This window comes from Phoca vitulina, unplaced genomic scaffold (genome assembly GCF_004348235.1).
Source record: "Phoca vitulina isolate PV1807 unplaced genomic scaffold, GSC_HSeal_1.0 scaffold19, whole genome shotgun sequence".
Classification (NCBI taxonomy): Eukaryota; Metazoa; Chordata; class Mammalia; order Carnivora; family Phocidae; genus Phoca; species Phoca vitulina.
Window position 1 is genome coordinate 23,266,283 of NW_022589722.1, and position 27,335 is coordinate 23,293,617.

Below are 27,335 nucleotides of genomic sequence, written 5' to 3' on the forward strand. Positions count from 1 at the left end.
GTCTTTGCTCAGATCGGTGGTCAAATCCTTCCCTGAGTAGCAATTGTAAGCTTCAGGAAGGCTCAGAACTAAGTATAAAGATGACAAGATCAAACCCATCATCTTCATTTTTTTTATGTTGAAGCCAAGGCAGATATATGTTTAATTTTAATGTATGTATGAGGTTTAAGAGAATTGGACATATTCTTAGAGTGAACAAAGTGGCTTTTGGTTTCCAGTTTTTGTTTTTTTTTTTTTAAGATTTTATTTATTTATTTGACAGAGAGAGACACAGCGAGAGCGAGAACACAAGCAGGGGGAGTGGGAGAGGGAGAAGCAGGCTTCCCGCCGAGCAGGGAGCCCGACGCGGGGCTCGATCCCAGGACCCTGAGATCATGACCTGAGCCGAAGGCAGACGCTTAACTAACTGAGCCACCCAGGCGGCCCTTGGGTTCCAGTTTAAAACAGGTAATGGAATAATTGATTTACATGAACGATTTCAAGTTGAAAGGCAGTCTGCTAAGTACTAAGGATGTTGCAAATAAGCTTCAGCCCAGAGGAAACAGCTTCAAGTTCAGCAGATCCCAAAACAGGGCGGGTAAGGAGTGGCAGGCGTCAGGGGATGGAGCTGGGAGAGCCACTCCACCAGACAGCTCTGCGGCATGTGCCGGGGGCACCACCAACCTCCGCTCCCAGCAGTCAGGAGATCAGAGAGATTCTTGTCTGGAGTTCCTCCTGTGCTAAAGTATGGCCTGAAAAATAATTGCATCTAGTTGCTGTGGAAAACAGCATGGTGCTTCCTCAAAAAGTTAAATATAGAATTACCATATGACCCAGCAATTCTACTTCTGGGTATATACACAAAATAATTGAAAGTAGAGTCTCTTTCAATAGAGACTCTATTGAAATAGAGCCTCGAGTCTCTATTTCAATTACTTCAAAATAATTGAAAGTAGAGTCTCAAATATTATTACTTGAAATGATAAATTATCATTTCAAAATAATTGAAAGTAGAGTCTCGAGCCTGGGTGGCTCAGTTGGTTGAGCATCGGACCCCTAGTTTTGGCTCGGGTTGTGGTCTCAGCATTGTGGGATCGAGCCCCATGTCAGGCTCTGTGCTGGGTGTGGATCCTGCTTAAGATTCTGTCCCTCCCTCTCCCTCTGCCCCTTCCCCCCTCAACTAAAAAAAAAAAGAAAAGAAAAGAAAGAAAGAAGAATCTGAAAGAGATATTTATACTCCCATGTTCATAGTGTATGAGGTTAATCAGACACTTAGGTAGTCAGGGCCAGGGTCTCCAGCAAGAAAACAGGGAGCCGGGGCAGCTAAGATGAACCCACACCAGCATCCTGTTTTAAGCTTAGACAAGACTATAATAGCATCCTGTCGAGCAGCCTCTGCAGGAGTGACTTCTGCAAAACATCCTGAAACAAAACAATGAACCATAAAACATTGGTCACTATCATAGTTTGAGGTAGTTAGTCTCCAGATGTCAGCCCAAAAGACCAGCAATACATGAACGATTACCTGAGAGGTAGACAGGTGCATGATCAAAGCCCTGAATCGCACACCTTAACAGCCGGTCCCCAAGGCGCCCACACTCAGGATGCTTAAGACAGTCCGCATCGGGCTCCCTGCTCCACGGGAGGCCTGCTTCTCCCTCTCCCAGTCCCCCTGCTTGTGTTCCCTCTCTCGCTGTGTCTCTCTCTGTCAAATAAATAAATAAAATCTTAAAAAACAAAAAAAAAAGTTCCTCAAAAGAGCTTAAAAACCCCTAGATTGTTGTTCTTGAGCCTAAAATCTGAAGAGAACTGATGAGGTACAGTTATCATGTCTTTGAAGATTACGGAGGCCCTTGAAGAAAGTAAATCCTCAGAACTTTGCAAAATTCCAATACAAATGTTTTGACATGTTCATGGTAACTTCAGCCTTAATATTATAAATATTCTTAGAGTATTTGCTCCTACCTGAGCTTTATACATGTCAGTCGATGCTCAGATTAAGTAATTCTTGGCTTCTGTTTATCTCAGAATAAGATTCAAGAAAAACAATACTCAATGCTCCATTAAAAGATCTGTTTTCAGGGGCGCCTGGGTGGCTCAGTTGGTTAAGCGACTGCCTTCAGCTCAGGTCATGATCCCAGGGTCCTGGGATCGAGCCCCACATCGGGCTCCCTGCTCAGTGGGAAGCCTGCTTTTCCCTCTCCCACTACCCCTGCTTGTGTTACCTCTCTCTGTCTCTCTCTCTCTGTCAATTAAATAAATAAAATCTTAAAAAAAAAAAAAGATCTGTTTTCAGGTTTTTCTCTTTCTTCCTCAAGGGGACAGTCAATATAAATAAGCCTCCAGAAAGTGGAGTATTTAAAAGCTTTTTTTGGAAGTCATCTGGCTCTTTATTATAGGGGAGAAAATACCATTTCCTTCTACCTTTCTTTTTTTTTTTTTTTAAAGATTTTATTTATTTATTTGAGAGAGAGAGAGAGCGCGAGAGAGAGCACATGAGAGGGGGGAGGGTCAGAGGGAGAAGCAGACTCCCTGCTGAGCAGGGAGCCTGATGCGGGACTCGATCCGGGGACTCCAGGATCATGACCTGAGCCGAAGGCAGTCACTTAACCAACTGAGCCACCCAGGCGCCCCTCCTTCTACCTTTCTAAGTTCTCTGTAACAGAAGACAAATTAATGAAAGAGAGCACATAAATTTATTTAATACAAATTTTATGTGCTATAGGAGGCTTCAGAAGGAAATGAAGACCAAAGAAATGGTTAAAACCTGATTTTTATCCTAGGTTTCATCAAAAGTAGAGGGACAACAATGAAAAATAGGATAGGAAAAAAAGGAGTATGAGCTGAGAATAGTAAACGGAGGAAAACAGAGTCTTCTTGGTGTCCCCCATCTTTGGAGAGAAGCATGCTCCTTCCCTCCAGATACACGGAGGGCACTGCTCATTTGAGGGTCTTGTGGCCTTCTTCAGGGGAAATTCAAATAGTCCTTCCTGCATGTGCTATTTCTTAAATTCCTTCAATTTATAATATTCAACATGCCAAGGTACCATATTCTGGGGTAGCATGTCCTGAACCCTGTCATTCCCCCATGCGAAACTTTCCCAAGTCTCATAGTCCAAACCCCGAGTTGGTAGACTCTCCTACAACCCACAGAACCGATCTCAGTCCTGGGAAGAGGTCAGTCCTGTCAAACAGTTGTGTCTCATTTCAGGATGTGTAGTCTAGGTGGGAGTAGATATCCACCTACATTAGGCTTTTCTATGGTATGAGCAGTCAGGCATTTAAGAACGGACATTTTTCTAGAGACAAAAGAAGAACAAAGATTAATGTTTAGAACAAACTCTAAACTCCGTTTTGAGCCCAGATGGCAGTCAGTTAAGATTTCTAGATGTTGGGTTCAAAGCTTTGAGATGGTGGAGTGAGGACAGGCAGCAACAATCTGACAGATTTTCCTGGTTTGCTGTTTGAATGTCTCTGCGGGGTCACCATGTGTTCCTGTGAACTTCCTGAGTGGCCCACACGGCTACAGGCAGGAAGGTTGTGATCTGCTGGGGCGATTTCTCAGATATTTAAATCAAATCAGCTATCCTCAGCTTGCAGGGCTTCCAGAAAAGAAGGGAAGGGAAGGGAAGGGAAGGGAAGGGAAGGGAAGGGAAGGGAAGGGAAGGGGGTCATTTGCCTAAGTCCAATAAAACCAAATAAAACCAAAACCAATAAAACCAAAACCAGTGAGTTTTGGTTCTCACTGCTTCCAAGGCAGAAGGGTGGGAGAAAAATTGGAAATGTTAATTTAGAGAATTATAGCCAGATATTGGAGGAAGCCAGAAGAATTCAGGATCCAGTCCAATTTATAGGTAGATAACAAAACCTTAAACTCAATGAACAAGAGTCGAAATTAGGACCCCCAATGTGGATACAATTAGCTGCTGAAACATTACTTTTCTCTCTATGGTCACTCCCATTTCTATCAAAGTTAAAGTGTTTTGTTTGCAAAATAAGCCTAGTCTCATTAACTTTGGCCTGATTATTTACACAAGTGCAGCAAGAACAGGGTTGACCATATAGACTAAAATTTTTAAGGTTGCCTTGCTGGAACTTTTAATGAGGACTCTCAAATTAGATTTAAAAGCTTCCCATGGCTAGGGAGCCAAGCCAGGAACTTGCTACTAGATTTTGCCTTCAGTACCTATAGATTTGACTGAATTCCTCTCTTCCTGGGATTCCCAAAATATTTTAAGATTCCTGGGTCTCCTAGGAAGTGACATTCCTTACTCACCTATAAGGCTGGGAAAACTGCAAGCCAATTACCAGGCCAATTTTTTCCTCAATAGAGTTTTATTAGCACTGGCTGCATGAAGACCATCTTTGTTTCTTAAAACTGTCTGGTCATATCTAATTGTATACATCATTCTCAAGTATGACAGTTGAGTCAAAGCTTTGGCAATATAACCAATGTCTTCAATTAGTTCCTGTTACAAGGAAAACAGATTTTTATTGGACTTAGGCAAATAACTATATTGCCATGAAAACAAAAATAGTAAGAGGTTCTGAACTCTGGAAGGACCAGGGAGGGAGAAAAACTAATTGTTTCATTTCTTTTCACAAAAGTATACTTTACCAAGTTGCTGTAAATTATAGACAGTTTAAGAGGAAACACAAATATTAAAGAATGAGCAATGTTTCAAAAAGTTGTTAAATTATGACCCTCCTCATCAGTTCATTCAGTCTTGTTCTGGTTGATCTTTGATTAGCAGTTTTATGACCCCATCAACTTCATTGTTTGGAAAATTAGTCCACTCATATGGTCTCAAAGTTATTCAAGTGATGGCCTCATTGGGCATTCTCACCTGTAGCTGATTGCAAACACTTTCAGAGAAGGATCAGGAGTAAAAACAAGTCTTTGTCTGTGAATGACTAAAGACTGTAAAATGGCCATGGATAAAAATCTGATGAGAGGTCATTCTAATGTAACTGACAAGGAACTTTATTTCAGTGACATACGATACTTTAACATAATCACCATAATTGTGACTGATTACATGATGCTGAGCACATCATGATCATCAAGAGTACTGACAAATTTCTCTGAACTTCATACAATTCTGAAATACTTATATTAATAGCATATATCCATACAAATACAACTGAATGAAAGAAGGTTATCATCACTTACTTGACAACACCTCCCATGCTGTTTATTTGAGTAAACTTAATTAGTTTAACATCTCTCACAGGGTGAGAGACAAATCCTTTGAGATTTTCCAGGGACCCTCTTTAAAATATCAAAGTTAGTTTAGGTCAGAAAGACTTTATTTCGGGGGCACCTGGGTAGCTCAGGTCATGATCTCGGGGTCCTGAGATTGAGCCCCGCATCGGGCTCCCTGCTCGACGGGGAGCCTGCTTCTCCCTCTCCCACTCCCCCTGCTTGTGTTCCCTCTCTCTCGCTGTCTCTCTATGTCAAATAAATAAATAAAATCTTTAAAAAAAATACTTTATTTCGAATTTGATTTTGGAAAGCTTGTCAAAAATGTCAAAAGATTTGAATATTTGATTAAATAGTACATAGATCATTATAATACTTGATAATCTATTTAATCAAAGTGACAAAAAAGTTCTTAAAGGCAGACACAGAAGCTAACATAGTTGTGAACTAACCCTTAGCTCTTTTAATATTGAGAAGGTTTGGTTTTCTTAAGTAATCAAAGACCTGATAAAGACAACATGAAGGGGCGCCTGGGTGGCTCAGTTGGTTAAGCGACTGCCTTCGGCTCAGGTCATGATCCTGGAGTCCCTGGATCGAGTCCCACATCAGGCTCCCTGCTCAGCAGGGAGTCTGCTTCTCCCTCTGACCTTCCCGACCCTCCCCCCTCTCATGCGCTCTCTCTCTCAGTCTCTGTCTCAAATAAATAAATAAAATCTTTATAAAAAAAAAAAAAAAAAAAAAAGACAACATGAAGCCCAGGAAATCATTCTGATAACACACAAAACTTTGGCTCCCCAGGAGGATTACTTAAAAGATAAATAAAAATCTTTTTTCAATTTCTTAATGAAAGCGGACCAATAATCCAAGAAAATCTGTCATTCTAGTTTTATATCAGTATACTTCTGATGTTAAGGTTCATCTTTTTTTTTTTTTTTTAAAGATTTGTTTATTTGAGAGAGAGAGAGAGAGAGCACTCATGCGGAGGGGCAGAGGGAGAGGGAGAAAGAGGATCTCAAGCAGACTCCCTGCTGAGTGTGGAGCCTGATGCGGGGCTCGATCTCACAGCCCTGAGATCATGACCTAAGCCGAAATCAAGAGTCCTACACTTAGCTGACTGAGCCACCCAGGTGCCCCCATCTTTTTTTTTTTTAAACTTACAAATAAATCTATTTAATCTTAGCAGCTTGAACACACAATAAATAAATACACACACACACACACACAAACCCCTAGATTGAAACACCAAAATGGCAAACCCTCTCGGGTCTCCTCCCTCTCTGGGAGTTTTGTCCTATTGCTCAATAAACTTCACCTTGCTGCCCACCACTCTTCATCTGGTCTACCTCTTCCTTCTTCGAAGCGGCGTGACCAAGAACCACGGGCACTAAGGGAAGAGCAAAAATCCTGTAACAATAGCAGCACTATCACAATAGCCAAATGGGTAGAAGCCACCCCAGCAACCCTCAATGGATGATTGGATAAGAAAAATATGGTCCATCCCTACAATGGAATATTATTTGGCCTTAAAAAGGAAGGAAATTCTAATACCTGCTACAACATGGACGAACACTGAAGACATGATGCTCAGTTAAATAAGCCAGTCACAAAAAGATGCTGCATGATTCCACTTATAGGAGTTACTTGGTCATATTCGTAAATACAGAAAGTAGATGGTGGGTGCGGGGGGGGCTGTGGGGAGGGGAGAGAGGAGTGAGTGTTTGCTGGGGACAGAGCTTCAATTTTACAAGATAAAAAGAGCGATGGGGACGGAGGGGTGTTCAGTGTCGGTCTCAGCTCCTTGATCACCAAGGGCTTGGTTGGAAGGGCCCTCGTGGTTCTCTTGCTCACTGCAAGATGCCCTTCAGTAATAGCCATCAGGAACTGGAGAGAAGGAAGACTTATTACATACAAGACCTGGAAATTACACAGCACGCCTGGGACCCACCAGAAGTTCATGGAGAGGGAGAGTGCGCACACCACAGCTTGGGGTTCTGCTTTTATGGGGGTTGAGGGTGGGAGCCTAGGGTTTTGTGGGCTCACTCTTTATTGGTGAATATAAAGCTGGGGAAGAGAAAAAAACAAGTGGCCTAAGTAGTCAGTTATGGAATTCAACCAAGATTTCTAAAACAAAGGAGCCTCGTGGGGCGAGGGGGGGCGCAGTCTGGCTCCTCAGCTAGCACGGTGTTTATGGAGATGGCCCTCTTTCAGAAAGTGGATGCACTGGCAATCAAAGCCTAAATCAGGCACTCGTATTACAAAAAAGAGGGGCGCCTGGCTGGCTCAGTCCGTGGAGTGTGTGACTCTTGATCTCGGGGTCATTGAGTGCGAGCCCCACATCAGGAGTAGAGATTACTAAAAAAAAAATCAAATAACCTTAAAAAAAAAAACCCAACAACAATAAAAGAAAAACAACAATGGTGGTGCTGGACACACAACATTGTGAAAGCGTTTAATACTACTGAAGTGTATCCTTAACAATGGTTACAATGGGAATGTGGTGGTGTGCATATTGTACCCCAATAAAAAAATGGGGGGAAAAAAGCGTCACAAAAATGAAAAATGCTGGACGATTCTATCCCAATGAGGTACTTAGCACCCTAAAGTTGTCAAACTCATAAAGACAGAAAGCACAGCCCTGGTTGCCAGGGGTGACCAGGGGTGGTGAGATCGAGCCCCGCCTCCGGTTCAGAGGGGAGTCTGGTTGGCGATTCCCTCTGCCCCTCCCCCTGATCACGCGCTCTCTCTCTCTCAAATGGATGAAAGGATCTTTAAAAAAAAATTTTTTTAATTAAAAAAAATGGTTAAAAGGGTGAACAACATCCAATGACATGGATGGATCTAGAGGGTATGATGCTAAGCAAAATCAGTCGGAGAAAGACAAATGCTATATGATTTCACTCATATGTGGAATTTAAGAAAGAAAACAGATAAACAAAGAAAAAAGAGACAAACAAAAAACAGACTTTTTTTTTAATGTTTCAAGTTTTTATTTAAGTCAGACTCTTAAACACAGAGAAAACACTGGTGGTTGAAGAGGGGAGGCGGGTGGGCGGATGGGGAGAGCAGGGGCTGGGGCTGAGGAGCGCACTTGTGATGGGCACTGAGTAGTGTACGGAACTGTTGAATCCCTATACTGTACCCCGGAAACTAACACTGCATGTTGACTATACTGCAATTCGAACTTTTAAAGTTCACTAATTAATTTTTTCAAAGAGTACACTTATCTTGACGAGCGCTGAGAAATATGAAGAATTGTTTGCTCATATTGTGCACCTGAAACGAATATGACACTGTATATTAACTACACTTGCATAAAAACAAAATAAGAAACAACAAATCATAAATCCTTAGAAAGCCCGACTTTCGTGGAAAAAAAATAATAGCACCCGACCCCTTTACTAAAGCTTTGCAAAGCATTTTCATGCATGATGGTACTACACTTGACCTTAGCCAAAAGGCCGAGAAGCGATTTTCATGCATGATGGTATTTGCTACCACAGCCCTGGGAGGAAAACTTTTTTTTTTTTTTTTAATTTATTTATTTGAGAGAGAGACAGACAGAGACAGCGAGCAAGGAGGAGAGGGAGAAGCCGGCTCTCCGCTGAGCAGGGAGCCCAATGCGGGGCTCGATCCCAGGACGCTGGGATCATGACTGGAGCTGAAGGCAGACGCCCAACCGACTGAGCCACCCAGGCGGCCCACCAAAACATTTCTTCTCATCTCACAGAAGAGAAACCTGTGGTTCAGATGGCTGACACCGCTTGCCCAAAACCTGGGGAACCGGGGTTGGTGTTGTTTTCTTCTCTGGCTCCCGCACTGTCCCCATTGTGGGACAGAGACGCCAGGAAGGTGCAGGGGGCGCTCTCTGCAGGTCCCTCTGCCCGCCCTTCCAGGGGGAAGAAGGCAGCTCAGAACTCTCTTGATGAGGGAGGATGCTGTTCATGTAGGGATTTCATCCTCTGCTTCTAAGAAAAAGAAGGACGATCCCTCCCTGCCCCGCCGCAACCCACTCCCCGCCACTGCAGGCCAGTGGGAAACCGCCACAAGCTTCAGTTCCTCTTCTCCCCCACTGAACCTGTATTCCCAGCAACCCTCCCCAGTTTCCTCTTAAAAGGTAGTAAAAGCTACCTTCCCTTTGTCTCTCGGGACTTGCTTGGGGTTCCCCACGGTTTGTCCCGAACTGCAATTCCTCTGCTGTTCCCGCATAAATTCATTTTGCTGGGGAAATAGCTAGACAGCCCAGAGGGAGAGAAATCCTTAAACCCTCAAGTATTCCAAAAATGTAGGTTTCATCCCCAAGTTCTCCCTGTTGGCTGGAGACAGTCACATAACTTCAACCACCACGAGAACTGGCTGCCCGGTCTCAGCCGGCCGGGGGCCAGCCCGGCGGTCCGAGTCCCTGGCGGCCGCGGGGGGCTGGGTCTGGCTGCGTCCACAATGGCCCACGGCAACTGGCGCAGGTGTTGGATGCTCCCGACACAGCTCCCCACCTCCAGGGGGTCAGACAAGCGGGGCCCAAACTCCTTTGTGTCCAGGTGCCCCTTCCATGAGCGGTGGAGACTATGGGGCATCACGCAACCCTGCTTGACTATGTCGCCCCGTTTCTCACTGCACCTTGGTGTCCTTGTTTTGGGGAAGCGTACATACCTGACAGTGGTACCGAGGGGATGAAGAGAGGCAAGGTAAGGACTGTGCTCGGCACACAGTAGGTGCTCAGTTAACAAGAATTGCTATTTCCGGGGCGCCTGGGTGACTCCGTTGACGGTTGAGCGTCTGCCTTCAGCTCAGGTCGTGATCTCGGGGTCCTGGGATTGAGCCCCACGTCTGGGCTCCCTGCTCAGTGGGGAGTCTGCTTCTCCCTCTCCCTCTGCCCCTGCCCCCTTGCTTATGTTCTCTCTCTCTCTAATAAATTAATAAAATCTAAAAAAAAAAAATTGCTATTTCCCTGAGCGTTCACGACGTAGGGCAGGCACTGAGCAGTCACGGCATCTGCGTGACCTCCTTCCGTCTTCCCAGCACCCCCTCAAGGGGTTGCCTGCTGTCTCGATCACCTCCACGTACAGACCAGGACACACACAGACGTTTGAGAATGAAGTCGTTTTCCCCAGATCACGAAGCTGGCCGTGGCTTCCCTACTTTTGCCCACCGATCCCCCCCCATCACCATCACCATCACCATTCAGCTCTTGAATCAGACTTTTAAAAAAACAAAAAAAAAAAACCCACAAACTGTAGACTCAACAAGACAAAAAAGTACAGTCCTGTGTACCTTTCACCCCATTTCCCCAGTGGTGACACCTTCCTTAACTATGGTCATTCTCAAAGCGAGGCCACAGAGCTGGGTTCAAGTAACTGGATGACAGACGTCACTCAAATCTCCCTAGTTTTTGCCCACACTCACTGTTACGTCCGTATGAGAGTCCTAGGACCCGTCGATTCACGGGACCCTCACGACACTCCAGACTGTTCTGTCCCTGCAAGCAAACTCCCTGGCACTAACCTTTTAGGGTCACACACTTCCCTAACTCCTGGCAACCAGTGACCTGCTTTCCATCTCTTTAATTTTGGCATTTTGAGAATATTTGATACGGTCTGTAACCCTTTAAGACTGGCTTTTAAAAAACACACCCCAGTGTAATGCGCTTGAGCCTCATCCAAGTTGCTGCCCATACAAATAGTTCTTTCCTTTCTGTGGCTGAGTGATCAGGCTCTAAAGAGAGACAGGACCTTGGGAGGCCCCTCCCAACCTCCCACTGTGCCAGGATCCCCTCCAGAGCCCCCAGATGTGGAAGTTTCACCTGCAGGAAGGAGCAGCTTTCCTCATCACTTTGCTTTTCTGCAGGAAGAGACCTACCTGATCATGGCTTCCTCGCCTCTGCCCTGTTCTTTCTCTTGACTACTCCCTCCCTGTCTCTTTTCAAAACATATGCTGTGAACTTCTTTCCCTCTGTGTGGTGGGTGGGTCAGGCGACCCTGGGACTGCCCATCCGTTGTGGGCAGGGCGGGTCCCCGGTCCAGCACTTGTCCTGCATGAAGTACAGAGTCGAGTCATGGATCTGAAGGGGTGGATGGATATTTGCTGAGTACTGCAGTGGGCTGAATGGTGGTCCCTCAAAAGACATGCCCATGACCTCATCTCTGCACCCCGTAACTGTGAATTTATGCGGAAAGGCCTTATGGCTTTGCAAATCCTCTAAGTGAAAGATCTTGAGATCATCCCAGAGTATCTAGGTGGGCCCTAAATCCAATGACTAGGGTCCTTACAAGAGACACCCAGAGGAGAGACAACAGGGAGTTGTGGGGGAGAAGGCCATGTGAAGGCAGAGGCAGAGATCGGAGGGACGCCTGGAGTTGCGGCAGCTGGAGAGGCAAGGAGTTCTCCCCTGGAGCCTCTAAGAAAGGGAGCAGAAGCACCCAAAGTCCTCTGGTGCCTGGCTACCCCCACCTGTCATCTGCGGCTCCCTCCCAGGGGCCCGCGAGCGCACCCGCACCTGCGCAGAGGCTGAAGGAGTGGGTGGATGGAGGCCCGGGGACCCGCTGCCTAGAAGCTCACAGCTTTCCGTAGCAGCCAAGCCGGCCACACAGTGGTCCCAGGACCCCGGCGGTGCACAGATGGGCTGCTTGGGTCCACGCCATAGCCCTTCTCTAAGGAATGCCTTTCCCCCTCACTCCCTCCCTCTTGCAGCTGCAGGGACCTATTGTATTCCTTGTCCTTGTACTCCAGGCGCCCCGCAAGGGGCCAGGTTTCCCTCAGCCTCTGTTAAAAGAACCAATGAAGGAACAAAAGTTTGGTGGCCTCCTGCTCCAATACCCACAGGTCCGGTCACCGACTCCCTTGGCCCTGCTTATGTTCAACTGGGGATGAACCTCCAGAGCGCAGGCTTTGTCTGACAACTAAGGACGCTCCTGAAAGTCAGCACCTAGGTCTGTGTCCCTAACCCCAGTCAAGCGCACAGTGGGTACTGAGTAACTGAACAGAGGTTTCTAGGAGACCCTCTTAGTGTCCTTGCCCCGGCCCAGCCTGCCTTTCTAGCTCACCTTTCCTGCACGACTGCCACCCCTCCCCCAGCCTCAGCCTTTGCCTCGGCCACACTGCACTACGGGAAGCTTCTAGGAGATGCACAAAAGCTCAGTCGGTTAAGCGTCTGCCTTTGGCTCAAGTCATGATCCCAGCGTCCTGGGAAGGAGTCCTGCATCAGGCTCCCTGCTCAGCCAGGGAGCCTGCTTCTCCCTCCCCCTGCTCTTGTGCTCTCGCTCGCTCTCTTCCCCTCTCAAAGAAATAAAATCTTAAAAAAAAAAAGATGCAAAGTAGGTGCCCGTGGCAGAAGCCACACGCAGTCCCATGCAGGCCACCCACCCGGGCAGACAGACACCAGCGGACAAGGCTCGTAGCACATGGTACTGTTTATTGCGGCGCTCAGGGGCAACAAACATCTGTAAACCAGCGTCCTGTGGTGGTGAGGGCCGTAACACATGCTAAGGCACTTGTATTATATAAAAAAGGGGCGGGGCTGGGAGCTCCATTCACTCCTTTGTGACAGCAACTGGGACCTGAATTCAGAGCTTTCTAGGCATACGTAGCTTTCATAGATCTTCATGATTTGTTGAGTTTTTCTTTAAAAAAAAAAAAAAATGCCTTCTTTGCCATAAGTAAGTCTAAATGCAGCATATACAAAACAGTTAGGAATACAGGTAAATTCAGCAACCAGTGTAGACCAGTGTAGGACAAGCTACTCTCTTCTAAACGTGGTTCCAGAGGAAAGGCAGTGATAAAGACTTGGAATTTTATCATTTATTATAAGAAGTGGGGGGGAAAAGAAAATTTTTTTTTTTTCCTTTCAAACACGTCCGTGCAGGTGGCAGATTCTTAAACCACGCTGAGTCCACGGTACAGAAAATCTGCCCTCGGGCCCCAGTCCTAGAGTAGGTACAAGGTCATGTGGGAGGGCCACCGGCCCTTCACAACGCTCTGGCTGTCAAGACTTGGGACAAGTCCCTTAACCATTAAATACATTTGGTCCCCAAGAACGTTGGGAGAAGCCACGGCTGGCCTGTCCCGCTTGGCCCTGAGGCCCTGTCTGCTCAGCCCAGCAGCCCCGCGGTGGCAGGGGCCGACTGCCCTCAGCAAAGGAGGGAAGGGGCTCATTGCACTGGAGACACTCTGAAACAGGAAGGGGACCATGTGGCGCTGCCCAGAGCGGGTGGGGAGGAGTGACTCTCCTTCCCCGCCCCCCGCATTCTGTGCCCGGCACAGAGGGGGCATCCCGGGGCCTGCTCTCACCCAATCGCCCAGGGCCCACGGGAGTGGGGGGCCGACGGGGCGGAGGTCGTGAGGTCGCCGTGTGTGATTGCCAACAGCAAAGGAGGAGGGGGAGCTGGTGGCGGAGGTGGGGGAAGGTGACAACTCTTCTGGGGTGTCGGGCTATCAAAACTTCTTAGTCTGAAGAAAAATAGATTCATAGAAAACTCTCTTTGCCCATCCCCGGTGGCCTGCCCTCCTTGCCTCGCCATCTTGTGCTGTGCGGCAAGAGAGGGCCAAAGATCCTGCTGGTCACTCTGTTCCCAGGCCAGGGGCCCAAGACTCGGACTCTTTGGTATCAGGTTCTGGGGGTGGGAGGGGTGCGGGAGGGGACTGCAGCGGAGGAAGCCAAACGCCCTCAGAAAGGCCTAGGGGCGGCGGGCGGGGAGGCACAGGCCTGAGGTCCCCTGGCCTGGTGGGACTGGGTGGGGAGGTCACGGTCACGGCAGTCCCAAGAAGGTGGAGGGGGGTGCTGCGGGGGCTGGAAAGGGGAGGCGGAGTCATCTGTCGGCCTGTCCGTCCGTCCCGGGCAGCAGGAGAAGACGTTACTCGGCAGCTTTGGCCTCAGCCCCGTCCGCCTTGCCGTCCACCTCCTCGTCCGAGCAGTCGCCAGCACCTTTGCGGGCCATCCGGCGGGGCACAACAAACGGCAGGTCCCCTCGCCTGGGGACAGAGGCACAGGGTCAGCAGGGCCGGCCAGGGTGGCCAAGTGCAGCTCACACACTTCAAGGCCATCTGTAGAGGGACACCAGGTCCTAACATCCTGGGGGAGGGTGGGGTGGGGGGAGCAACAGGGAGCCTCAGGGACCACAGCCTCTCACTTCACTCCAAAACATTGGTGAAAACAGATCAGGAAGCTGGGACTGACTGCAAGGGAGAAAGGCCCAGAAGCGGACAGTCACCCTCTGCAACATGCCACCCTGCACACAAATGCTCAAACTTCCCACAAAACAGGTGAAACCAAGAGATACAGAATCACTCCACCCGGTACGTAAATACCAACACCTTCTTCCCGTCACGTTAATATTAAGTACGGACTAGAATGTCTGCTCTTGTTGCTTTTATGCTTAAGGGAGAGAAGTGAGAATCTTGGAGAAAAAGACCCTCTGCCTCCACCACTCGATTCTTCTTCAACGGTAACTAACGCTCCCCGACAAACGCACGGTAGCCCTCCCTGCTGGCACCAGCACGGATGGGGAAGGACGCCGGGCCGCACTCGGCCACCGCGGACCAGGCCCCTCAAACGTGCTGGGACCGGCCGGGCCACCTTGAGCCTGGAAACCTTCTCCCCAGGTTTGGAGCTGCCCCGCGAGCAGATTTTTCAGACGAGATGGGAACGAATGAGCCCAAGAGCTCAGCGTTTATTCAGAAGGCCGGGGACCGGCGCAGGGGGCGAGCGCCCGCCCAGCAGCAGAGAACAGTGCTGCACCGGGCCCACCGACGGGCACAAATGGAACCAGCTTCTGGGAGCTTCGTTTGAAACGTGCTTTTTCAAACACATGAACTTTGGGGAGGAGAAGCAATGGCGCAACCGGGGCAGGGGAGGCGACGGGGCTCACCTGAGCTTGTTCTTGAGGGTGCTGACCTCGCGGTTCATGGCGTCGGCGGTCTCGGTGGCGTCCTCCAGCTCGCGCTGCAGCTTCCGGCGGGAGGCGTTGGCCCGCTGGGCCTCCTCCTCGGCCTCCTCCAACTGCCGCTTGAGCTGCTTCAGTCGGGTGGACGCCTTGTCGGCCTGCGGAGACGTGCGGCCAGAGGCCCTGGTCAGGGACCCCGGCGCGGGAGGCCCACCAGGCCCCACGGCCCCACGGCCCCGCGCGCGCGCACACACCTGGTCCTTGAACTGCTCGGCGTTCCTCCGCTCATCGTCCACCTGCAGCAGCACGTCCTTCAGCTTCTTCTCGGCCCGACGCACCTGCTTGCAGGCCGCCTGGCGCTCCCTGCGGGGCACAGGCATGGCGGCTCAGCGACCCTCCTTCAGAGGGTCCGGCCACACACCACCGGCTGGACACCCCCATCCTCGGGCCTCACTGGCATCTGCCCCTCGGGGAGGCCCCGAGGCCGAGGCGGCGGGCCATCCCCACTGAACACCCACAACGTGCTTGGTCTCCTACGGGGGAGGCATGGCGACTACGCCATTTCACAGAGGGAACGGGCTCAGGGAGGGAGGCGACACAGTCCACAGAGCAGGTATGTAGCAAGGGAAGCGAAAACTGAGATTTGGGGCCCAGTGGGACCTGCCCATTGCCTCCAAATAAGCCTCAGTCTCGCTGGGCCCACAGCCTGGCTGCCCAACCGGGCAGGAGCCCCCACCTCTGTCTGACTCAGCCCCCAGAGACAGAAGTCCAAACCCCAACTGTAGAGGTGGGCCGGGGGCTCCTATGCAAACTCCGTGAAGCGCCCGCGGAAGGGATGAGCGACCGTCAGGAGGGGGACGACGGCCTCTGGGACTCGGGCAGGAACAGAGGAGCCGGCAGGCGGTCACAGGTGATGGGCAGGAACACCTACTTGGTCTCGTTGTCCAGCTGCTCCTCCAGCTGTGCGATCTTGGCCTCGAGGGCGGTGATGGAAGCCTTGTACTTGGACTTGACTGTGCCCTCCATCTCCTGCAGCTTGACCTTGAGCTCCTTGTTCTGGCGCTCCAGCTGCTGCCGCATGTTCTCGTTCTTCTGGGCGTGGCTGCGCTCGAGGTTCAGGTCGGTGTTGATCTGGTCGATCTGCGGGAAGGAGGGCTGGTGACCCCAGGAAGGCCGGGGGGCCCTGGCTGGGGCAGAGGCGGGCCGCCAGGTCCCGCAGAGCCCCTGAAAACACCAGGCCCTGGGGCCCCAAGCTCTGGACCACAGCCAGGGTCCAGACAGCGAAACCAAGGGAGACCTTCACAGGTGCCGGGACACGCTCCCCGAAGCCCAGTGAGCCCCGGGCTCCCGCCAGCCACTGTCTGGGGGGGTCTAGAGCCTGGCGCGCGAGGAGCACCCAGGCGGCCCGGCCCCACCCACCTGCAGGTTTGCCTTCTTCAGCCGGTCGTTCACCAGCTCCGTGTTGCCCTGTTCCTCCTCCAGTTCCTCCTCCAGCTGGGCAATGCGGGCCTCCAAGCGCCGCTTCTCCTCCAACGCCAGGGCCCTGCGTGAGGGCGGGGGGCAGTGAGACGGGGCCTGTCCCAGGGGACGGGCACCCTCTGCCCTCAGCCAAACACGCCGCACCACGGCTCACCCTTTGCCGCTGCTGTTGGCAATCTCGTCGGCCAGCTCGTCCCGCTCCTGCTGGGCCTGGCGCTTGGCACGCTCGGCGGCTGCCAGCTCCTGCCATGAGAACGCAGACCGTGACCCGCTCGGCCCGAAGCCCCGCAAGCCCCGGTACTCTGCGGCACCATGCTCCCCGAGCCCCTGGCCCTTCCTCTCAAACCCCCTCCTACGTCTGCCTCCTCCATGACATCCTTCCTCGTGAGCCCCTCTGGCTCACAGGGCTGAGTCCTTCCTCTGAGGCCATGGCTTAGGCGCCACGTGTTTGCAAAGCCCTCTAAGTGTTAGGAGCCAAGTCACGTGCTGGGGATGTAGAGAGAAATGAAAAAACTGTCCCGTCCTAATGGGATGCTGGTCCCTCTGCGTTCCGGGGAGACCAGAAGTCGGGGGGACGAGGCAGGGATGTGAGTTAGGGTGAGAACACGGAGTCTCAGAGCCAGGCGGGTAAGGTGGCCTCAACAGAGACCCACACGCGACTTCAGAGGGAGAGCTCACCGCAGGCCCGGGCAGGAGAGCGCAGCCATCAGGAGAGAATGGACGAGGACATGCCTGGACACCCAGCCCCACTAGGAGCACTGGGTGGCCAGTCACCTCACGCTGAAGAAGACCGCCTAAGGCGGAGGGAAGGCTTTCTCGATATGTCTCACATGTGACGGACGAGGCGGGGGGACGCGTGGTGCCCGAGCGTTTGGGAAGGACCCCCCTTGCCCAGCAGGAGGTGATTACCACAAAGCCTCGTTTCACGCAAGGGAGCTGGCCCCAAATGGTGACAATTTAATTCACACACACGTTTTAGTCACACCGGGAAGCCCGGCTACCTAACGCAACCCTGTAGGGAATGCTTTCACGAAGCTAAAACCACCCCCGACCCACGGCTGGAGCTGGGCGGGCGGGTGGAGGCCGTGGGCTGCCCCCTGCTGGCGCCCCCGAGTGCCGTCCTGGGGCCCGGCCCACCTCCTGCAGCTGCATCATCTCGGCCTCCATGCTCTTCAGCTTCTTCTCGTTCTCCTTGGCCTGCGCCAGGATCTCCTCGCGGGAGGCGCGCGTGTCTTCCAGTTCCCGCATGCAGTCCTTCATCTGCGCCTGTGGCGGGCGGGAGAAGCTTGGGACCCCCACCACGGCCACCACCCCTCCCACAGGAGCCTCGGGCCGCTTTCAGCCCAATGCCACGTGTAACCAACGGGAAGAGGGCCAAATAACAAGGACACAGGTCTCTCTTATCCTGTGTCGTTTCCACACGTGTTTGACCATCAGGATTCACAAAGCACACCTTTGGAAGCTGTGAGTCGCCGGCTACACGTGAGCCCGAGCTGCAATCTGGGCCGCACTTCCTACAGCTTCCTGTTGACCTGAATCATTCCCCGGGACACCCACTCCTCTGGGTCAACGCCCACCTGCCAGGTCAGCCCCCACGGCAGAAACGCATTTCCTTTGTTCTTCTCCTGTGACTGGTTTTAACTCTCAAGACCTTGGTCAAATAGGATTTTCTTTTTTTTCCTTCTGCACATAATCCCAAATTGCGATTCCCCAGGCCAGATGGTACCAGGTACAACTGCCACCGACAAGGACATCTACACCCCACGACCTCATCAATGGACAGAATTTGTTCTTCCTGCTGCTGGTTTTCGGGGTATGACGCGGCTTTTCAGAGCTGTTTTTTAAAATTTGTTATCTTTGGGGCGCCTGGGTGGCTCTGTCAGTTAAGCGTCTGCCTTCGGCTCAGGTCATGACCCCAGGGTTCTGGGATCGAGCCCCAGGTCGGTCTCCCTGCTCAGCTCAGGGGAGTCTAGTTCTCCCTCTCCTCTGCTCCTCCTCCCACTCGTGTTCACACTCCAATAAATATATAAAATCTTTTAATAAATAAATAAGTAGACTAGAATGAAATCCGTTATCTTTAGCACTTACTTTGATGAGCATGGAGTAATATACGGACATAAGGATGAATCACTGTATCATACACCCGAAACTAATAGAACACTGTATGCTAATTATGCTAAAATCATTATTAAAACAAAAAACATATAAACAAACAAAATCTGTGATCTTTATCGGTGAGGTGAGAATTTCCCAAGTGCGTGTTCTGTGCTCTGGGCTGCACATGGGGTTCTGTGCTCAGCTCAGAAGCTTCGATCACTGTCCACTAAGCCTGGATCGGGTCGGGACCCGAGCCATATCTGGTTTACTCTGAAAATCTACCACCAAGTGACTACGTCCCTAACGTCACTGCCTTTCCATGTTTGCATGGGTTTGTTTCCTTGTTTAATGCACACACAGTCAATAATCTTATTGCAAGTTTGCTCTCTGTTCCAGGGCTAAGGGCACCATCCGCAGAGAGGGGAGGGTGGCGCCTCTCAGTGCTCACCGGCCACCTGGCCGGTGTCCCAGCCCACCTGAGCCCAGAGCCACAGGTGCAGCCGCGCCCAGCACGGCCCGAGAGCTCACCTGCAGCTTGCGCAGCTGCTTGATGGCCTCGTCTCGGTTCTTGTTGGCGGAGTCAATGTGGGCCTCCAGGTCCTTCAGGTCCATCTCCAGCTTCTTCCGAGCGGCCACCGCCATCGAGCGCTGCTTCTTCTCGTCCTCCAGCTCTGCCTCCATCTCCCGCACCTGGCGGACAGGCGGATGGCTCGGACAGCGGCTCCCACCCCGACCCTGCTCCACTCTGAGCCCGGGGGAGCTGCACGGGGCCTCCAGGGGCCCATGAAGAGTACTGGCCATAAAAGAGCGGGTCCCCGACCCTGGAGACAGGGGACTAGAACCTACAGACATGGGAGGAGCGGACAAGGGGCCCACCACAACCCAGGAGAGGAAGGAGAACGGAACCTGCCAGAAACGGGGGTGAGGGGTAGGGGGCCGTCCACACCTGTCTGACCAGCTGCTTCTTCTTCTCCTCGCTCTGCTCATCGCGGCCCTGCAGGTCCCGCTCGAACTGGGCCTTCATGGCCTGCAGGTTGACCTCCAGCCGCAGCTTGGCGTCCTCAGTGGCCTGCAGCTCGTCCTCCAGCTCCTCTAGCTGGGTCTTCATCTCCTCCACCTGCTGCTCCAGGGCCCGCTTGGACTTCTCCAGCTCGTGGACCTGCCCCCCCACCCCCGGGAACCCGAGTCAGGAGCGGAGGGACGAGGTCCCCAAGGTCCCCGGCCTCGGTGTCTGCTCAGCCCCTAGTCCCTGGGGACGTCCCCACTCGGGTCCCTCCCTGAGCCGGCCGCCGACCCGGTGCTCACGCTCTTGCCAACGTCATCCTTGGAGCTCATGAGGTCCTCCATCTCTGTGCGGAGCTGCTTACTGAGCCGCTCCAGCTCGGCCTTCTGCTCCACGGCCTCCTCCAGTGCCCGGGCCAGCGAAAGCGCCTTGGTCTCCTTCTCCCGGGCCTCCGCCTCGGCCCGGTCACGCTCCTCTGCGTACTTGGCAGAGATGGTCTTCTCCTCGGCCAGCAGCTGAGGGAGAGGTGGTCACCGTGAGCCCCCTGCCCTCAGGTGGGCAAAGCACCCAGACCCATACTCCTTGGGGACTGAAGATCCTAGGTGCTGGTCTGAGGGAGGGGACCACGAAGAGCCGGCACCAAGCCATCGCCTGGGGTACCCGGCGGGCCCCAAGCGTGGTGCAGGCCATCCAGCATGTCCTCGTAACCAGATGAGGACAGCGATCACGTCTGTCAGCACGCTGTGAGGTCTGTTTCGTTTTCATCATTTGATACGATTCTGTATGAAACATGGCACCCTTTCCATGAGAACCCACAGGGAACATTACTCTCTCAGAACCAGCAAAGGCCCTGTTTTCCTGAACAGCCGGTTGGTATTTTCCTTAAAAACCCTGTCAATCTGGCTGCTTAGAGGCCCAGACTCCACCTGTGGCCTTCGTCAAGGATGCCCATTTACATTCAAGTTCTTGGGGTCCACTCTCCGTGTGGGCCCACCCGTGGCCAGACCTCATCTCCCCATCTCCCCAATCCCCTGATACCTCTTTATTCCCCAGGCCCATTTCTTAATGGGCCAGAGAGTGAATGCTCTAGACTTTGCCAGACTCTGCTGCGGAAACATGGAAGCAGCCAGGGAGCATGGTGGGATCCAGCGCACCTTTACCCGCAGCAACAGGCATGGGGCACTGCTTGGTCGGTTTTGCCAACCCCTGATGTATTCTACTTTCCTATCCTACCCCATTGTCTGGGTCTCTCTATAAGCTGCCTCAGAGCTTTTGGAATTAGGCAGAAGTATAACGTGTAAATAAAAATCCTACATCATAGGGGCGCCTGGCTGGCTCAGTTGGTAGGACATGGGCCATCCTGACCTCAGGGTTGTGAGTTCGAGCCCCGTGTTGAGAGTAAAGAAAAAAAAAAATCCTACATAAGAGTAAAACTGGTTCATTACAGACAATTTGAAAGACGTCAGACACAGGAAAGAGGAAGGAAGAGATGCCCTGCCCCACAAGGGGGACCCCTGCGTGCCTGGCCTACGGCCCTCCTGAGCTAGGTGGTGAGGTGTGCCCGGCCCTCGCCTTCCCCGCGGCTATGCCTGATGGGAAAGGCGTGGGGGGTGGCCCAGAGGCACCCACCTGATCAAACTTCTTCTGCTTCTTCTCCAGGTTGGAGGCAGTCTGGCGGTGGTGGTCCAGGTCCACGAGCAGGTCGTCTAGCTCCTGCTGCAGCCGCGTCTTTGTCTTCTCCATCTTGTCGTAGGCAGCCACTTTCTCCTCGTAGCGCTGGCCCAGCCCCTCCAGGTCCTTCTGGAGCTTCCTCCTGGCTTCCTCCGCAGTCTCCAGGCACCCCACACCATCCTCCATCTTCTTTTTCATGTCCGTCACCTGGGCAGGAGCACAGAGTTGGGAGACAGCCCGTGCGTGGGGCGGTGGCAGCCAGCCTGCACCCCACGAGCAAAGACCCGGTCACAGAGACGCCCCTCTTCCACCGGGGTGAGAGAAATGGGGTTTCTGCAGGGGGCGTCTGCCTAGTGCGTGCAGCCCCAGGGGCAGCCTGTCGAGATGTACACCAAGCCGCTTGCTTTCCAGACAAGCCCAGAGAGGGGAGCCCCCTCCATCGGCTGCTCGCCAGGGCTCCGCAGGCATCCATCCCGCAGCCCCTCCTCGCACCCAGAGACAAAGCTGCCACGACACGCACCCACCAGCTACTCCCACCCAGACTGGAGCACGGGCTACGGGCCCACCCCCAGGAGGTGGTGCAGATAGATCTCCTGGCCTGGCCACTGAGGTCCTAGGATAGGATGTAACAGGGCTCTTGATCTATTTCTGGTTGCGGACCTTTTGATAGTCTAGAAAAACACTGGCCTCCTCCTTATGATGTTTTAACGTATGTAAAATACAGAGGATCAGCAACTAAACCAGTACAGGAAAATGCAGTTGCTGGGTACTTCTTTAGACTGTGACACAGTAACCCGTGTGCTCCTTTGTTAGCGTGTCAAGTACGAGCTCCCAAAGCGGCGGGAGCACCATGACATCCCCAAAGCCCGCCACAGCTCAGACACGGTGACCGCTGGTTTTCCTTCACGCCACATGCACTGCTGCCGGCGTGGCTGATGGCCTACGTGCACGACGGAACAAAACGCTAACGTCAGCCAGACTGACGGAAACCCAGACGTGAGGCCTCCTCCATCCACGTGTACAGACCCCTGAATTCTACCTGGGACCCTGGCTAGGAGCTCTGGCTGGACAGGGCAGGAGCTCCCCAAGGGAGGGCGCCTGGCTCGCAGCAGGCCTGGGCCTCCTGTCCCCTGTGCACGCGGGTGCCCGGCCAGACACGGCTCAGCCCGCAGACTACCCCCAGTTTCCCTGAGTCTCCGGGGGGTGCGGGGCATCCAGGGGGAGCCGATACCGAACCTGGGCATGGAGGGTGGCAATCTGCTTCTCCAGGTTCCGCTTGGCCTCCTCCTCCTCTTCCAGTTGCTCCTTGAAGGAGTTCTTCTCATCCTCCATCTGCTTCAGCTTGGTGCTCAGGCTCAGCTTCTGCCGGGTCTCCTCCTGGAGCAGCTCCTGCACCGAGACACGCGGGGCGCCGGGGCTCAGGAGGCACGGGGGCAGAGCCTCACGGGCCCCACGCCCTCGACGGGGAGGAGGAGCCGGTCCCTCTGGTTCGGGGGACAGCTGCTACAGCCGGCGGGGGTGCCAGGAGGACCCAGAGACCCCGTGGGTCACAGAGGAGCTGGGCCCTGCCTCTGTCTTTACCTGCGTGTCCTGCAGCTGGGACTCCAGGGAGGAGAAGTCCTTGGTGAGTTTGCTGGACTTGCTGTCAGACTGGGTGAGAAGACCGGTCACGTTGTCCAGCTCAACCTGCACGGGCACGGGAAGGACAAGGACCATGACTGCCCTGGCCCCACCTCAGCCGTCAGGCCCAGGGGGGCCGGAGTCACGGGCCGCGCCCCAAAGGCCTCGCTCAAGAGAGGGGGAGCCCCGGAGATCTGGGCCCAGACCGAGGCGCAGGGGCAGGCACCCCCGCCCAGGCCCGGGTCCCAGCGGAGGCCTCACCTGCAGCTTGGTGACCTTGTCGGCCAGCTCCATGCGCACGCGCTCTCCCTCGGTGAGCTTCACCTGCAGCTCCTGCAGCTGGGCCTCGGCCTTCTTCCGCTTGTGCTCAGAGTCCCCTTTGCCCTGCAGCAGCACCTTAACCTCATTGGCCAGCTCTCCTCGCTCGTTCTCCAGGGTCTGCTTCGCCTTCTCCAGGGTGGCTTTCACCTGCGGGGACGCAAGCCACGGGGTGGAAAGGGGCAGCTGTGCCCTGGCGGGAGGCTGGGACAGCTGCCCGGTCCAGATCCGGAGTCTGCTCTCTGCAGCGAGAACGCCGGAGGGCCAGCCCAGGGGAGGCATGCCGCCAAGAGCCCCGGGCCGGACGCTCGGGCCTGACCCGCACTCCTCAGCCGGACGGGACACGCAGCACGTGTCCTCAGCTCGGAAACAGTCCCCGCCTGGCCTCCCTCACGCTCAGGTGTGAGGGGCTATCATCACTGATACTAGGACTTTAGCATATCAGAAGATGAGGGCAATTATAGCTGCTCAGAGTCGGGCTTCCAGCAGAGCCTCTTTGAAATCTGATGTTCCAAGTGATAATGTGACGATCTTCCAGAAAATATAAAAGCGGCATTTACAGAATCCACTCCACCATCCCATTCTACCATCCACTGAGCTGGCCGCAGGGTCACAGGCACGTGCAAGGGGGAGCCGCACAAACTCGAAGGTGTATTGGGTGAGGAAAAGCTGAAGGGCAAGGGAAGGCTGCCACCAGAAGGGGCCCAGATGGACAAGGCATGCCTCTGAGAGCATTTTACAGGCCGCCACGCGGAAGAGCCTTTGACTTGTTGGGCCGCCACCAAGAGCGGCTTCGCGCTGGGAGCCACGGCAGGAGGAACGTGGTCTTGAGAACTCCCTGGCCCAGCCGCCTGCCCGAGACTAGCAGGATTAATATCCCAAGGCTTCCCATCAAGATTGCAGCTGACCACGTGCGGGTGCTCCAGAGAAAACCCTAGGGCCCTCTGGCACTCGGCACCAGGCCACTCCAATTCCTGGAGACCTTCTGGTCTGGCGGGTCCTAAACAAAATACTGACGGTCATTCTTGAACCACTTACTGAGTCCTTACTGTTCACATGCTTTACTGATCATCAACTCCAACTGTCGTGGATTTTCATGACACAGACCTATCACTTGCCTCCTCTACAGTTGGGGAAACTGAGGCACAGAGGTAGCTACTTGCCTGAGTCACACAGCCGCTTAGGGCTGGAGCCTGGAGCCGCTCTGCTCTGCAGGCCTGGCCCGGGGAGGCAGCCAGTCTCCGGGAGGGCCCCCCCCGCCCCGGCACCACCCGCAGTCACGGAGCCCGGCCCCAGGGAAGCCCACGCACCCGCTTCGCCTGCTCTAGCTGCTCAGCCAGTTCCTCCACAGCCTGGGAGTGCTTCTGCCTCATCTCCTGGATCTGGGCCTCGTGGGTTTTGGCCTCGTCCTCGAGGGTCTTCTTCAGGATGTTCACTTCTTGTTCACGTTTGGACCTGGAGAGAAGCACCCTCAGGATGGAGGCTGGGGACCGGGCGTGCTGCCGCCCTGGGCTCTGCTTCCCCGGCTGCAGAGAGGCTGGCAAGGGGCATCGACTACCCCAGCCTTGCTGCCCAGTGGCCTCCCTCCTCGGCCATGCATCCTCCAACCCAGGCTCGCAGACCCACTTTGTGGAGGAATCGGCGTCTCACCCCGGCCTCACCCCAACTCCAAGCCAGCTTCCTCAACAAGCCCGGGGGCATCACCCTCCCTGCCCCCCACCCCCATCCTCAAGTAACTTGGCCACTTGGCCGCACGGCGCACCTGAGCTCCTGCTGGGCAGCCGTGGAGTCCAGAGTGTCCTCCAGCTCCGTTTTCAGAGCCTCCAACTCCTCCCCGAGGTCCCGCTTCTGCTTCTCAGCTTTATTCCTAGAAGCTCGCTCAGATTCCAGGTCCTCCTGGAGCTCAGAAATCTGTGATTCCAGCTCTCGAATCTTCTTTAGGGCCATGTTCTTCTGGGTGGCTTCCTCCTCCACTCTGCCAAAGAGACAACATGAGGAGGAGGCTCTTTCCACCTCAGGAAGCAGAGTGTGCAGAAAAGGCTTTGGAGAGGAGCAGCCAAAGCTGCTTCCAGAAGGCGTAACCATGGCCCGCCCTCAGGTGCTCCTCTCGGCAAAAACATCTGAAGCTTCCAGAAGATTTAAGAACAAAACCACTCTGTGAACTGAAAAACCCCACAGAAGAATCACTTCATTTTCCAAACTGAAATTCAGTGTTCTAAACGTAAAAATAAATGAACAAACATTAAGCAAAAATTAAAAAGGAAATAAAATGCTACAGTCCATTATTACAGCAACTAAGGAAAAACACGAAGGTGCCGCAGATACTCTGGGGGTGATAATCACGTCAGTGCGGGTTCATTAACTGCAGCAAATGTGCCACCCTGGGCAGGGAAGTGACAGTGCGGGAGGCCGTGGGGGGGGGGGGGGGGGTGGGGGGGGGGGGGGGGAAACGGGGCACCTTCTGCTCAATTCTGTTGTGAATCTAAAACAAAGATTCTTTTCTTTCTTTTTTTTTTTTTTTTTAGCATGCCTGTAGCCAGAAAGTTTAAAAATGCAAGAAAGACAAGGTCTATGGTGCGGGTGACGTTGCGGATTACAAACGGGGGGGTTACAAACGGACGACAAAGCAGCCGCACGCGTGCCTTTAGGGAACGGGACAGGTCTTGCTGTGGGATGGCATCAAGAGGGCAGCCACTCGCGGGGGGCACGGCGGAAGGTGCCGGCACCTGCCGGCAGGGGGCGCCAGCCCTCACCTGGCCAAGGCAGCCTGCAGCTCCTCCTCTTTCTTGGCCAGCTGCATCTTGAGCTCTGCGATCTGGGCCTGCAGCTCTGCGATCTGGTCACTGAGGTCAGTAGAGTCCCCCTCTAGCTTCCGGCGAGTCTTCTCCAGCTCCTGACGCTGCTTCTCCTCTCTTCGGAGGCGCTCTGAGCAGCAAGCCGGGGGAGACCGACAGAGCCCTCAGCACCCAGAGATTTTTCCCATCTTTGTTTTTCATTGTTACAAAAAATACTGAGTTTTTGTTAAAACATACGTGAGCCTTAAAGGATCACAACATGCAGACACTCATACCCCAGACCTGGATGAAGGAAAGAACATCCCCGAGCTGCCACGTCCGGTGTCGCCCCAAACTCTGCCGACCTGCCCCGCCAGGGACCTACGCTTCCCTGCACATTGTGCTCCCAGTTCCCTTGTTTTCCTTTAAGGCTGTACCAGGTCTTCCTCCCTAAAAAATAGGCTTAGTTTTCAAGAACCTAAACTGTGTAAGGGAACGTCCTGTATGAATTCTACAGTCGGTGCGGGGGGTCAGGGTCCAATGTCTGGCTTTACGATTTCCACTAGGACGTCACTCAGGTAACCCCTTAACCCTCTGTGCGTCATCTGAATACAAGGATAATGAGACCACGTGCCTCGTTAGGTTGCGAAGCTCGCGGGCATTAATATCTGCAAGCACTCACCACAGCTCCTAGCCCAGAATCCGCGCCTGCTTTTGTCACTTAAGAGTAAGACCTTGAAATTCAGCAAGTGATCCACGTGGACCAGTCTAGTGTTCCGCCGGGTGAACATACCACAGCTTATCTCCCTGTGCTACAGCGGAGGGGCATTCGGGTCGTGTTCGCGGTGCGCCCTCCGGAACGATGCCCGGAACCCCCAGTGCGTGTGGCCGAGAGCGCTGGGTTGGTTGTAGGCACGTGAAGCTTCAGAGCCACCAGGCAACGCCAGACCGTTCCAGGCCACCTACCAGTTCATGCTCCCACCAGCCGTGTGTGTGCACACGCGCGTGTTCAGATGGCTTCGTATCTTTGTTAACACTACTCAGTGTCAAACTAAGAAGCCCCTCTCGGTGTTTGCCTGCCCAGTGGCTGTGCCCTCCTAGACCTGGACGACTGTGTTTCAGACTGTTCCCGGGTGAGGGAGGGAGTCCGCAGGGTGAGACCCCTCTAGCACCTCACTTCCCCTTTGCCCGCCTGACTCGCCTCATCCCCTCCAAACATGAGGGGGGCAGGCGGGGCTGGGAAAACCCTCCTGGTGGTCAGCCTGGACAGTTTGGGCCCTACATGTGCAGGGAGTCAACATCTGTCCTGGACACGCGGG

General features: G+C 53.4%; 1 protein-coding gene across 3 annotated transcripts in view; it reads right to left on the bottom strand.

Annotated features, from left to right (window-relative positions):
- Positions 1-12,567: 12,567 nt before the first annotated feature.
- MYH9 (myosin heavy chain 9) overlaps positions 12,568-27,335 on the bottom strand; it is a 90,668-nt gene continuing 75,900 nt past the window's right edge. For 2 of the 3 annotated variants that reach the window (XM_032416169.1, XM_032416170.1), the window contains exons 26-42: positions 25,996-26,167; positions 25,005-25,217; positions 24,553-24,697; positions 23,186-23,392; positions 22,886-22,990; positions 22,541-22,693; positions 21,263-21,511; positions 19,936-20,148; positions 19,577-19,789; positions 19,159-19,320; positions 17,671-17,799; positions 16,688-16,776; positions 16,474-16,597; positions 15,986-16,194; positions 15,309-15,417; positions 15,040-15,212; positions 12,568-14,143 (exon numbers count right to left, since the gene is read on the bottom strand). In XM_032416169.1, the coding sequence (XP_032272060.1) occupies positions 14,026-14,143; positions 15,040-15,212; positions 15,309-15,417; positions 15,986-16,194; positions 16,474-16,597; positions 16,688-16,776; positions 17,671-17,799; positions 19,159-19,320; positions 19,577-19,789; positions 19,936-20,148; positions 21,263-21,511; positions 22,541-22,693; positions 22,886-22,990; positions 23,186-23,392; positions 24,553-24,697; positions 25,005-25,217; positions 25,996-26,167 (2,783 nt within the window). In that variant the 3' untranslated portion in view covers positions 12,568-14,025. The remainder of the gene's footprint in view (positions 14,144-15,039; positions 15,213-15,308; positions 15,418-15,985; positions 16,195-16,473; positions 16,598-16,687; positions 16,777-17,670; positions 17,800-19,158; positions 19,321-19,576; positions 19,790-19,935; positions 20,149-21,262; positions 21,512-22,540; positions 22,694-22,885; positions 22,991-23,185; positions 23,393-24,552; positions 24,698-25,004; positions 25,218-25,995; positions 26,168-27,335) is intronic. The other variant, XM_032416171.1, reaches the window with a different exon arrangement.